We start from the raw sequence: 14216 nt of genomic DNA, 5'->3' as shown, positions 1-14216 counted from the left end.
GAAACGAAAGCTCAGTGCCACCTACACAAATGAAAACACGCGAACTTATGGACCTGTCGGAGACACTGAGGAGAATGACTTTTAAGAATACATGAAACATTACAACATAACCGAATTTATTTCGACCGCACACACACGATACGAAATAACGAAAACATTTTAAACGAAAAATGAGATAACGGCTGCACGCACGCACCGGACGGTTATCACACAACAGCTGTTGTCAACCGCACCGCGGTGGCGCACGATACGAACCGGTACCTCAACACGAAATTCACAAAACGAAAAACCCGCCAAACGAATAACATTCAAAAACCAATGTTGGCGACAACAATAATTATAAAAAAACATTTAAAAAATATTTTCAAAATAATGTTATATTAATTTGATTACCTAATGTTATTATAATATTATTGTAGAATTAAAAATGAAATGTTATAAACAAAAATGTGCTCTCAATGTTTTTTTTATAATATTATATTTATAATTCCACAATAATATTGTAAGACGATTATGTAATCAACTTAATATAATATTTTTTTGAACATATTCTTTGTATGTTTAGAATTGGTTATATTTCCAATATTATAATTATATTTATGAAAAATATTTAAAGAATATTTTAAAATAACGTTATATTAACTTGATAACCTAATATTATTGTACTACCTATATTATAAGAAATTTAATATTATAAAAAAAAATGATATTAAGATTAGATTTAAAGTTTAACTTTATTATTAGTTTTTTCTGTTCATGATAATATATATAAAAATACCCATTATATAACACAACTCATCCATTGGGCATAATATGTAATATAATATATTTAATTATTATACCTAGCTATACCTATATACATCTCTACATATTAATTTTATGTAGGTACTGCAGTACATTTGTGACATTATGTAGATGATTATATCATCTTTCATATCTATTATGACATGTATTCATAGAATAAGTAAGTGGTAATAGTTGTTATAGAAGATAAGCCACAGTGGATTTTTTGGATATTCATTATTCATTGATATTTTATAATTTGTGGATTTTAAACTATATTATATAGTGTTGTTGTTTGTTGTTAATATACGCGTATGTAGTTAAGTATTACGTAAAATATCAAAAAAAAGTTCAAACCATATAATCAGTGGTGTATTGGGGGGTATACGGGGGTATACGGCGTATACCCAATACGCTATTTGTATCCATGGCGTATAGCTTATGACAAATTAATGATACGCTGGTATACGGCCGTATCTACCGTAAACCCTAGATGGAAATTTTAAATGATATATGAATTATTGTAAAATACCTATATTTTGAGCGTGAATTGTACCTAATATAAGACGTAACGAATATTTTATATTTTTATGAACAATTATTATCATTTAAAAATCAAGGTTATCACTTATCAGCCTTGTAAAAAAACATATCAATAGAACAATTAGAGTATTAGATTCTTTTAAAAATGTACCAGGAGAACTATGTCTGAAGTTTTAAAAATTAAAGATACTATGAAATTCAAAAATATTCATCTTTTCACTAATACAAAAATTATTAGAATTAATCAAAGTCAATTTCTTACTAGTCTAATTAACAACTTAAAATCTAGATTGCTCGAAAATTAACAAGATGATATGATTATTCAAGATAATTATTATGCAAATAATGGATATAACCAACTGGCCAGAAAATATTGACATACGATTTGGAGAAACCGAGGTTAAACGTTTATGTAAACGCTTTATGCTCAACCAAGAAAATGCAATAAATGGAATCAGGCAACTAATTCATGATCCAACAGTTTTACCAAAAGATATTATGCCAGAATTTGATAATTTTTATAAAACATTTCCTGTTTCAACAGCGGAATGTGAAAGAGGGTTCAGCTTAATGAACAACATATGTACTAAACTAAGAGCAAGGCTTACCATGAAGAATATTTCCAATTTAATGTTTGTTAATATTAATGGTCCTCCACTAGAAAAATGGGACCCCAAAGACTATGTGAAATCCTGGATGGTTAATCATAGATCTGCAGAAGATACTAGAACCAAATTATGTAAACCAGCTATTGCTGCAAATAGTGAAAACAAATCCAACCTTTGGAAAATACTTAAAACAAATTTTAAAAAAATGTAAAATAGATGTGCTATTAGACTATTAAATGTTAAAATAATTAATTGTTTTTAATTTAGTATATTGCAAAAAGATAAATAAAAGTCATAGTTCGAGCGAAGCGAGAAAATTTTTTTAGACCCTATCTGGATCCCTCCATTATATATATCTATGTGAAGGAAGTTTTTATTTTTATAATTCAAACCTATTATAATCAATAATATTATTTTATTATTATTTATTTTATATATTATAAAAGTAAAATGTTATTATAGCGTGGATATATAATTAATATTGTATAATATTATTAAATTATATTAATACCTATATCAAAATGTACCTAATTGTACACGAATAAATCAGTTAACAACAAATATGTAGTAGGGGGATGTGATCACACCTTAACATCAATCATAGACCTAGTAAGTACGGGGAATTGTGATAAACATGTTAATATAATTAATAAACTGATCGGGAGGTACATTTAAATTTCCATAGGTTGAATTTTCTGTATTTTGGTATGCCTAAGAATAATGAATATAAATATAAATGATTGATCTAATTGATCTTGATGCTTAGCATACTTTAGACATAAATCACAGGAATGTTTTTCAATGCATTTTTTTATTAAATATCCACACACATATGCAAGTGCATTCATTGCAGGAAAACTAATTCTTGAGACAAATGTTCAACCTTTTGCTCCAGTTTGTCGCATTTTGTCCTTAGTTCTCGAACTTCAACTCTAAACTTTCGTTTTCTTGGTGTATTTACAGAAAGAACTTGAGTAGTTTGTGTTGCAGTTGATGATGAAGATGATTCAAACAATGAACACGGCGACAACGCGTTGCCTATTACAAACATAAAATTAATTACTAAATTGAGATCCATACTTATATTAACAATTTAATTTCATTTAAATGTAATTAATTTAATAATTCCTTAATCTATCAAAATTACTTACTGGCAACAGACACTGATTGATCTTGTTTTAACGGTGTGCTTGTAACAATGATTTCATCAGTTAATGAATCATCGGCAATAGTCTGGTTTGCACTATCTTGCGCAGTTGTTTCAATGTAGCTACCAAATTCTGTAGGCATAGCAGTAGGCAAAAGTCTTGTCCTTTCAGCATTTGAAAACATTGTATTTTCAAAATGATCATTACAAACACGATAGTTCTTGTTCAGAATATTTATCGGTTTAACACACAGATCTGATCAGGGATACTGAATAGCTTACAACCCTTCACTTTGGTACTGACTTTTGAATTCCTACACACTTTTACAATACAAACGAACACCATTTTAAACACAGAACGTACAATGTAAACGGTAAACACAATTAAGTATAAAAAATACGAAAACACAAAAAGTAAAATATGCAGATTTCCGTTAAGAGAAATTTGTATTTTGTAAACAGTAATGTTGTTTGGAATACATTTCTTATCTCGAATTAAAACTGATAAAAATAACCTCAAATAAAATGGCGAATGATTATCTGTTATCGGCCTGCCGCCCAAAAGTGTCCACCCCCTGATATCACCAACCGGCGTATCGCCGGGAGCAGGGTGTTGGTACCCCTGACTAGTACGACGCTCCGTAACAGCGTACAAGCGTACAAACGATATCCACAATGGGACACCACGTGGTTCTATCCCGAACGGTCGCGAATCACGGGGGATTAGCGACTAGGCTGCGCTCAACCACAGCAGCAGCACTAAGGCAGGAAATGCGAAAACGCAATAGCCGAATAACTTCGGGGTGGCGCGACGGAGGGTGCAGTAACAAAACGTGGTCAGACACGAACACCAAAAAACGGCACGACGGCACAAGCTGTCACGGATTGGTACAACGGACGAGTGGCGTTTTTCTAGTTTGTCGACGCGATGAGCCACGGATAGCGGACGCTCAAAATCCAACAGGCGAACAATCCGCAAAACAAAACAAGATGGCCAATCGACAACAGAGCGTACGTGTGTAGAGACGGAAGTCAGAACCTGAACTGGTTGACCATTGATGGAGATGACCCGCGGCTGGTGGCGTACCACAATCGCGAGAAGGGTGGGGGGCGAGGTCGGACATCGCGGATGTTCGACACTCGCCGTGACGTACGTCGGCGCAGCGACAGTGTTGCACGAATACAGCTTCTGATTTTATACTATTTATTCTATTATTATACTTGAACTTGGACTTGAATACTTTATTTTATGTATAATAATAAGTAAAAGACATAATCTTATATAATAATTTAAAATAAAACTAATTTCCTTAGATAATAATAAAAATTTTCCCTACATGTGGCGACACTGAAATACAATTTTCCCCGCAAGGAGCGTTGAGAGTTAATTTTTTTGAAGTGTCAATTCTTGAGTCACAATATTTGTCTTCGTTGTGCAACCTGTATATCTTAAATCGTGGCCTAAACCAAAACGTTTGATGAAGAAACGGTCCGGTACCTAAGTAAAAACCCGACTGACAAATACATAAATAAAAAAAAATGGTAGAGGAAACTTTTAATATAATATAATATGTTAGGTATGTATGATTACTTATTATGCACGTGGTCGTATTACAAAATAGATTAAATCTAAGTCTAATCGATGCAATCCATTATTCTGTGGTCGTATATATAGGTAGTTACACCCTCGTATACGGTATACCATATAATAGTTGTCTGCAGTTGGATTATTATAAATTATAATATTATTATATAATGATAAATGATAATATATTGAACATATTTAAATTTAACTCACTTCCAGGACAGACTAATAAAACTATAAATAACATCCACTCCGAAAAACTATATAAAAATATTACAATTTATAATATAATATATACCTAATAATATAAATTATAATTCATGATATGTTAAAATGTCTGAATTTTGTTTGTATCATATTTTGTGTGTATGGATGTATTTCTATAAGCTAAATATCGCTATTGTCCGTATTATATTATTTACCTTTTGCGAAAATAAAATAAATATAATACTAGCGCATTCAGTCATAGGTGCAAAACTGTTATAAATTTTTTTTTTTCAAAAAGGTGCACAATGACGGGTATGAATAGAATTAAGACTTAATCCTTGTCTATCTCAAAACAATTTTGTGTTGGTGCACATTATATGAAATAACGATACAATATCGGTGCATATTTTATTATTATTATGATAAAGATTATTAGGCAATTTTATTTTATATAGTTGTATAATATGTGACCCACATAACATTTATGTACCTAATAACCTAACCTTGTAATTTTCCTACATTGATTGATTTTAAAACAGTATTTTACTTTGTGTTTTTTAACTTTATGTATCTATAACATTTTGTTTTCTTTAAATGTGGCAATATATTCAGTATTATTTTCGTAAGTAGCCAATAGTAGACAATAAGTTAGCCAATAATATAATATTATATATTGGCCAGTCCACATTTTAAGGTTTCTGATTTTAATTGTAAATAATTAACGTTGGAAAATTCCTAAATTTTAAAATATTGAAACCAAATTCACAGGAGTTGGGGCGTAAAATTGGGAAAAGTGGACTAGACGATCTCAAGTAGACTTGACGAAAAATTCAAATATGTTTTCAGAGTTATTATCGCATAACAGTATAAATCGGTACGTTGTACAAAAAACATGTCTAAATTCATAATAATATGTTGCGCGTGTGTTAGACAGACAGCTAATCACCGCCACCAATCCAAAGTTATTATTATGATTTGTGATATAAATAATAATATATTATATGGGCTAATAATTAATTAATGTCATTATAGTTTATTATATTATTTATTTATTATTATTATTAATTTTATTTATTATTATTATTATTTATTTATAGTTTATTTATTTGTGGTTGATATAGTATAGTACCATAGAATACTATAGAAACGACACTCTCCCAAGATCCTTTGTTCTGCCTGAATCAACTTGATAAGGTGCATAACTTCATGTTCTCCCACTGTGTTCACAACATCAATCATAGAATATTATCAAACCTTTCATATAATTTCCCGCCATTCAAAATAATTTGAATAACTTTAGTTTGTCTATTTAATGGGATATCAAGAAAAGAAAGTACAATACAATATTTATCATTCTAAATGGTTGAAAAAATAAACTTTAAGTATATACTTACTGAATTGGATCTTTGGGAAATCGATGGAAAGATACAGCATGATAAAGGTTCCCTTGTGTTTTTGTACAGAAACAACACAAGCTAGGCATTTCAAGTACAAGTCAGTTGAAATCAAAATACTCAATACAAATTACAAATTACAATTACAATAAAAAACAAACTTAATATCGAATAATTCGAATTTAAAAATGTAATAGGCTCAAAACAATTCAACGAATAGCGAGTAATATCATGCAAGTGATAAGTGCTATCCGCAGTTTGCAGTGATAATAGAGCAACCGACTGTTTATAACTTCATGTTCACCCGCTATGCTTACAACATCAATCAGTCCGCTGCCAAAATGAAAAAAAGTGAAGTGGTGGGGGGAGTATCGTTTCTATAGTATTCTATGATAGTACTCTAGTGTCATTTAGATTTAGTGATAAGATAAGTTTAGGTCACGGGCTATGATTATAATAATAATAATAATAAATAAATAATATAATAAACTATAATGACATTTATTAATTATTAGCACAGAATATAATTTTATTAGGTACAGTAATAATATAATGGGAAAAGTGCAAAAAAAATTTCCTGACACCGGTATCGAACTCGGAACATATACCATGACAACGTATAATTTATTTGAGCTGACTACGACTTCCTGTCAAAATGAGTAATTTTTAAAGTTATTTAACATAATATCTACTAATTTCGGAGTGTCATAACTTCGTAACTATGTCCGAGCGTCAAATGCTGACTTCACCATCGTTTTTAGTGTACTTAACTACATATGTTTCAATAATGAAAATTATGAAAAAAAAGGTGCCCCGTAAAGTAGAAATATACCAGCGTTCCCATTTTATTCCTAAATTTAATCCTATAGTGCGGTCCACGAAAAGTAGGCCGCGATCGTCACGCGCCTACCGACTGTTTTACGGTATGGGTCTTCAAACGTTTTACCGCCTAATATAATTTCAAATCGTGTAACCGTGTGTTAACCAATTTAGGGAACACTGAATTTCTCGGCCGGATTATGTTGGAATAAATCGACATTTTTTTACAAGCAAGTGGTATATGTATAAATACACATTTTCAGATAAATTTCAAATTTTTAAGCCTCTCAGTACATGCATGCGCAAAGCAACTCCTTATTTTTTAATAGAAACTGGTATTTTTGACCATGGCTCTAAAACCAAAATTAACGGAATGAGAGCCATTCAAATTTTAATAAATAATACATTTTTACAATGTATTATAAAATGCATAAAATCATTTACAATTATTTATTATTGCTTACTTTTTGAATATTTCTTTTATACGTGTTATAATTTTAACATAATATGGATATAAAATTATTTGATTAAAATTGATTACAACTGTATACGTAAAAATATTCAAAAAGTAACCAATAATAAATAATTATAAATGGTTTTATGCATATTATAATGAATTTTAAAAATGTATTATTTATTAAAATTTGAATGGCTCTCATTCAGCCAATTTTGGTTTTAAAGACATGGTTAAGTGGTCAAAATGACTTAAAAAAATTCAGTCTATCCGAATACCAGTTGCTATTAAAAAAAAATAAGTTGCGTTGCACATGCACGTATCGAGAGGGTTAAAAATTTAAAAATTTGAAAATTTGTATTTATATACCATTAGCTTGTAAAAATAATCGATTTATTCCAACAGTCTCCGGCCGAGAAATTTAGTGTTACCTAAATTGCTGAACATACGGTATAATCGAAAAAAAAAATATAATAATAAAGTAAACATAAGACTATTATCATATTTTTTGTTTTTTTTACTCTTTTTATAATAAGAAAAGTCAAATATAATAATAAAAATATATATTTACAAATAGTTACAAAGTCACCGTAGTAATAAAAATTAATTACGTAATTTATTCGTCTTCGTCGATTTCGTCTTCATCAGTCGAACTGTCATCGGGATTTATTGTAAGTATTATGGGCTCTAATATTTCATCCCTTAACCCTTCCTTTATGTAATCTGCATCTTGGAGTTTATTGCAATGTGCGCCACATTTTATCCAAGCCTCTTTAGTGATCTCATCTAAGGCATTATTTACCAACACTTCGACATCTGTCATTTTGAAGGTGCTGTTTTTTTTGGCGACTTCACCCTTGACTTGCGCCCAAATCAACTCAATTGGGTTGTACTGAAAGTGGTAAGGTGGGAGTCTTATCACTTCATGACCAATTTGTAATGCGATTTCATCAAGTTTATATTTTTTTCTTTAGGTATGGCCATTTTAACTTTTTCTCGAAGTTCACACAATGTTTCTACCGATGAATATGGAATACATTTTTTTTCAAGCCATATTTGAACGTCTGCCTTTCACGCGTTTGCCCTAGGGTAAACTTCGACTAAAACAGAATGGCAGGAAGCATTGTCCATTACCACAACACATGGTTCTTCTAAATTGGCCAACATTTCAACAAACCATTTTTCAAAAATGTCCGCTTTCATTTGCGAATGGTAGTCTTCCGTACTACCCGATTTACATCGAAAGACTAATTTCGAATTGTTCACAAATCCAAATGAAGGTGAACCAGCGTGGCATACTATGAGTCGAGCACCCTTTCCAATTGGTACTTTGAGTCATTCGGTGTTTTTTGGATTTTGCCATATGTAACCTTGCGTATGATTCTAGTTTACCCACGTTTCATCCAGGTAAACTACCGGCCTTGTGTCATTATTCTGTCTCAATTCGTACATTTTTCTTAAAAATTTTACCCGGCAAGCAACGATATCATTTCTCTTCATCAGAAACCTACGCCCATCATTACACTTCTTGTGCAAAATTGTGTAAAATACGTTTTACTGATGTTTTTGAGCCAGGGTAATTAATTTTTTCTTGCATCGCGAATCATTATCTGGTGAGGCATTAAGCTCTATTAAATGTTTAGAAACAACATCTAATAATTATACCATAGCATAGCAATCATTAATCACGCGTTACAATAATAAAAAGGTGTTGGTTCAAGCACATGTAAAAGCAATATATGATCTCGAAACGGTGGGCGGTGAGTCGGCGAAAAAATTAAGACAGTTCACGGATGCACCGAATGGACATATGCGTGCGTTAGAGGCGCTAGGTCAAGAACCCACAAATTGGGGACCACTACTAATACACTTAATATCAATTAAATTAGATAAAACTACATTAAAAGAGTGGGGAATCGAGAGCGCAATGTACTGAAGTGCCAAAGGTTGCAGAATTAATTACATTTTTAAAGCCAAGGTATAAAATTTTAGAATCAATTGAAACCGTAAAAAATATAAATATTAAAGGTAGTGCAATTATGACATCAAACGATAAATATATTTTGAAAAAATAGGAGCATCACAATTATTTGCGTCGACGTCAAATTTAGAATGCTATGTTTGTAAATCAGCACATACGATTTATAAATGTCCTAAATTGTATAGTTTGACCGTACCAGAGCGAATAAAACGTGTAACGGTCAGTTGAAGTTATGTAAGATTTGTCTACGCCAACACGAGAGTAAAAAATGCAATGCTAAATTTTGTTTCAAATGCGCAAAGGCGCATAACGCACCAGTGGCGTAGTTACGGGGGGGGGGGGGGGGGGGTGTAAGGGGTTTCCCCCCCCCCCCCCCAACCACCAAAAACGAAAGTCTTTTTATATTGGCATTTTATCATTTGTGATAGGTACTGATTATTTTAAAGCAATATTTTTTTTTTGCATTTTTCGACGATTTTAGTGCATTTTCAATAAAAATGACTTTTAGTTTAACTAATAACTTGTAATTTTGTATCATTAATATAATATTTAAAAACCCCCCCCAGAAAAAAATCGTATCTACGCCACTGTAACGCACTATTACACTTGCCAGGTGGGAGAAATACAGTAATCGAAGATAGTACGGCAGTTCAGTCAACAGTTGCAAATGTATCGACAAGTGAAGTTATTGAAGCATCAACATCGTTAAGCGCACATACATCGGGAATACAAGACGACAAGGTATTACTGTCGACGGCGATGGTGTCATTGCGCAGAGAGTCGGGCAATGGGTCCCGGGACGCGTACTGGTCGCGTAGTACTATTAAATTCTGGATCTCAAAGTAATTTGATAACAGAGCAAATGGTACAACTATTAAAGTTAAAAAAAAACACGTGAAGCATGATTTATGCGGAATAGGTGGTAGCCAAAAAAGACATCGTCAGCGGTAGTTACAACAATTGCGGCTGAAGACAGAAAATTTACATTTACAGCTACGTGTTTGGTAGTGAAGCGTATAACTAATAATTTGCCGTCAAAATTAATAAAAAATAATATTTTGATTCTGCGTGATATAAAATTGGCTGATCCGTGCAGGGGCGCATCAAGGGGGGGGGGGGGGGCAAAAGGAGCAGATGCTCCAGGCGGCAGCCTAGTTTGAAATTAATAATGATATGTAGACATGTAGTATATGTAATAATGTATTAATATGTATAAATTGTATCTGGTTCATGTGTTTAAATATATAGTATAAGACAATAGGAAGAGTAGATGACTAATTATTAGGTAAGCATAAAGTTTTTTGTAAGTATTAATGTTTGTTCGAGCGTAGCGAGAAAATTTTTTTTTGGTTATTTACTTGTAAAAAAAGGCGTATACTGAATTAGGGACGTCATATTTATGTTTGCTCCCCCATACATTGTCCCTTAATACGGCCCTGGATCCGTGGTTTAATACACCACGAAAAATTGACATGTTAATTGGTGCTGGTTATTTTTTCGAATTATTATGTACGGGACAATTAAAGCCGGTAGCTGGTCAACCGATATTCCAAGAAACTCGTTTTGGATGGGTAGTATCGGGTCCCGCAGATAACGTAATTAATTCAGGTGGATGGGCCGCGAGTGCGGTAAATCTATCGATAACTGAGAATACAGAAACAGATTTAGAACAGTCGATTACAACATTTTGGAAATTAGAAGAATACGAATCAAAATCAGTGTATACAAAAGAAGAAAAGGAATGCGAATCACATTTTGATAACAATATAAATCGTGATGAAAGCGGTCGATTTAGAGTTCGACTTCCGTTTAAAGTAAATGCGCCAAAATTGGGTAATTCATACAATATTGCTGAATGGCGATTTTTATTATTAGAAAAACGACTACAAAAGAGATACACAGTTAAAACAAGATTATATAAAATGTATGTCGGAATACGAAGCATTGGAGCATATGGAACGCGTAGATAACGAAATCGAAAACAAAGACAGAGAAGGAAAATATTATATTCCACACCACGCCGTGCGTAATGACAGTAGTACTACAACGAAACTACGGGTCGTGTTTGACGCCTTAAGTAAAACCAATACGGGCGTTAGTCTCAATGATATTTTACTTAAAGGTCCGTCTATTCAAGACGATTTAATATATATATTAATATGATTTCGTACTTATAATTATTACGTGTTTACAGCAGATATCACGAAAATGTATCGCCAATTTTTAGTTGCCGAAGATCGGCGAGATTTTCAACATGTGTTATGGCGACCTGAACCGACACAACCGATACATGTATATCGACTAAATACACTGACCTACGGCACCGTGCCGGCGTCGTACTTGGCAACAGCGTGTCTCGAAAATTTGGCAAATACGGAATGTGATAGTTGTCCGGAGGTTGGCGAATTAATTATTAGAGATTTTTATATGGACGACTATCTAGGTGGTGCAATGTCGAAGGCCGGTGCAATACAATTACGAGATGATCTAATTTCAATTATGAGCAAAGCCGGTTTAGAACTTCGCAAATGGTTATCTAATGACCCAGAGTTAATAGTCAACGTGCATTCCGATAACAATAACATAAGAGGTATGGGTGAGGTAATGACAAAAATACTAGGTTTGCATTGGAAATCAGATGATGATATGTTATTCTATACAGTACAGGTAGAGGTCAATGCCCCGATAGCCAAGCGAAAATATTATCCGAGATCGCGACAATATTTGATCCATTAGGGTTATTCGGACCTGTTATTATAATCGCGAAAATTATTATGCAAAAGTTATGGCAAATAAAGGTTAATTGGGATGATGTATTACCCGACAACATTTGTGCCGAATGGCAAAGGTACCGAGACGGGTTACCATCGTTAAATAATTTAAGAATACCACGAAAAATAATTTCAAACAAGATAGTAGTCATTACTGAAATACACGGTTTCGTGGATGCATCCGAGAAGGCGTATGGTGCATGTTTATACTTAAGAACTACGGGCGTACACAAAAATATAGATGTAAAATTAATATGCGCAAAGTCAAACGTTGCTCCGTTAAAAATAGTGTCTTTGCCGCGGTTAGAACTGTGTGCCGCCTTGCTGCTATCCCGATTGCGTAATAAACTAATACCAAAATTAAATTTAAAAATTAATCGACGTCGATTTTGGACCGATTCTAAAGTGGTCTTGGCTTGGATAACATCACCATCAGGTCGATGGAAGACATTTGTCGCGCACCGTGTTTGTGAAATACAAGAGTTGGCAGCGTGCAGCGAATGGTCACACGTTCCCACTCATGACAACGCGGCGGACGTATAATTTCGCGTGGATGTAATGCCGAGGACATCGGGAAAAAATCAATTTGGTGGTTCGGTCCGGAATGGTTAATTAAAGACGCCGATATGTGGTCAAACCCGACAAAAGCTGATAAATTTGAAATCGAAAAAATGCCCGAAGAAAAGAGTAACGTAATATCAAATACGTTTAATTTCATATGCACATTATCATCGGCAGGCATGTAGTCCTAAAGTTATTTGTGAGTATGCTACATATGTGGCAGCTTTTGTCATCAACCCAGTCCCGTAACCACGGTGGGAAAGGGCGTTGCCCCCTTAAAAATATTAGACAGACATTGTTTTATGTATAACATCCCCCCCCTAAAGTTTGCTTTGCCCCACCAGAAAATTTGGTCTGGCTACGGCCTGCATCAACCCCCCCCCACATCCACCTCCTTTCAATTATATAAATTAATAACATATAATTAGTTATTATTTTATTAAGTTGATTTTAAATTATAATAACTTTAACAATGTAATTAATATTATTATAAAGTATATTTATTTACCTAATACATAATATAATAATACTTCTGCCAGCTAGTTAAAAACAATTTTTGTGAAGTAGGTATACGCATGTTTTTCAGCGCATACTTCTGGTCTCAAGTTTTTTTCTTTAGTATGCTCTCTTTTAAAAATTTGAAAAGTCGGTATGCGCCGCATACTCACGCATACCCTCCACTACATCACCGATCATCGGATTTTTCACTGTTAACTACTCATTCGTCATTAAAACAAATTATCCGAATAACGGCGTATTGTTTACGTTGGCGAAATAGCGGGCTAAAGAGTCGTACAAGTGTCGTGGGGCAATTAGACGTAAACGAATTGGAGTACGCCAATTTGGCGTCACCTAATTAAAATGGTCCAGAGAAAACATATCCAAAAAGAAATAAATGATCTTACATCACAGAAGGCACAAGTAGCTGGTAACAATGTGCTGGTACGATACGATCCTTTTGTGACGAGAAAGGCCTATTACGCGTCGGAGGACGGTTGGCAAATGCGATTGTGTTAAGTGAATTTCAGCGGCACCCAATAGTACTTCCCCGTGACAGTAAGTATACACGGTTATTGTTTCAAAGTGAACATGAAAATGTATTACATAGTGGGCCACAGGCCCTCGTGGCGTCTATTCGGCAACGGTATTGGCCTTTGGGAGCACGCAGTATAGCACGAAAGATTGTGCATAGTTGCATCACGTGTTTTAAACAAAAACCTATAATAGTACAGCCGATAATGGGTAACTTACCGATCGAATTACGTGCAGCCGACCAATCTCGAGATGCGGAGTCGATTTTGCCGGGCCCATAATGATAAAATCAAGTTTACGGCGAAACGCGCCGTGCGATAAAGGCTATATA

The 14216-nt window shown here is 33.4% G+C and overlaps 1 protein-coding gene across 1 annotated transcript; it reads left to right on the top strand.

The window, feature by feature from the left end:
* The first annotated feature begins 10993 nt into the window (after positions 1-10993).
* Positions 10994-12835, top strand: LOC107170613 (uncharacterized). The gene is made up of 4 exons (XM_089223144.1): positions 10994-11335; positions 11397-11643; positions 11716-12188; positions 12305-12835. The coding sequence occupies exons 1-4, from the start codon at positions 10994-10996 to the stop codon at positions 12833-12835; spliced, it is 1593 nt and encodes a 530-aa protein (XP_089079270.1).
* Positions 12836-14216: the final 1381 nt, after the last annotated feature.

Source organism: Diuraphis noxia, unplaced genomic scaffold, assembly GCF_037042655.1.
Source record: "Diuraphis noxia isolate RWA-SAM2 unplaced genomic scaffold, SU_Dnox_SAM2 contig0003, whole genome shotgun sequence".
NCBI classification, from domain to species: Eukaryota; Metazoa; Arthropoda; class Insecta; order Hemiptera; family Aphididae; genus Diuraphis; species Diuraphis noxia.
This window is presented reverse-complemented; position numbering and strand designations above follow the sequence as displayed.

Excerpts from the sequence above, each read along its gene's own strand:
- LOC107170613 (XM_089223144.1), top strand. The coding sequence starts at position 10,994 with ATGTTAATTGGTGCTGGTTATTTTTTCGAATTATTATGTACGGGACAA. Across the intron at positions 11,336-11,396 it reads GAGTTCGACTTCCGTTTAAA|AAAAACGACTACAAAAGAGA; the intron begins GTAAATGCGCCA and ends TTTTATTATTAG. Across the intron at positions 11,644-11,715 it reads CAATGATATTTTACTTAAAG|CAGATATCACGAAAATGTAT; the intron begins GTCCGTCTATTC and ends ACGTGTTTACAG.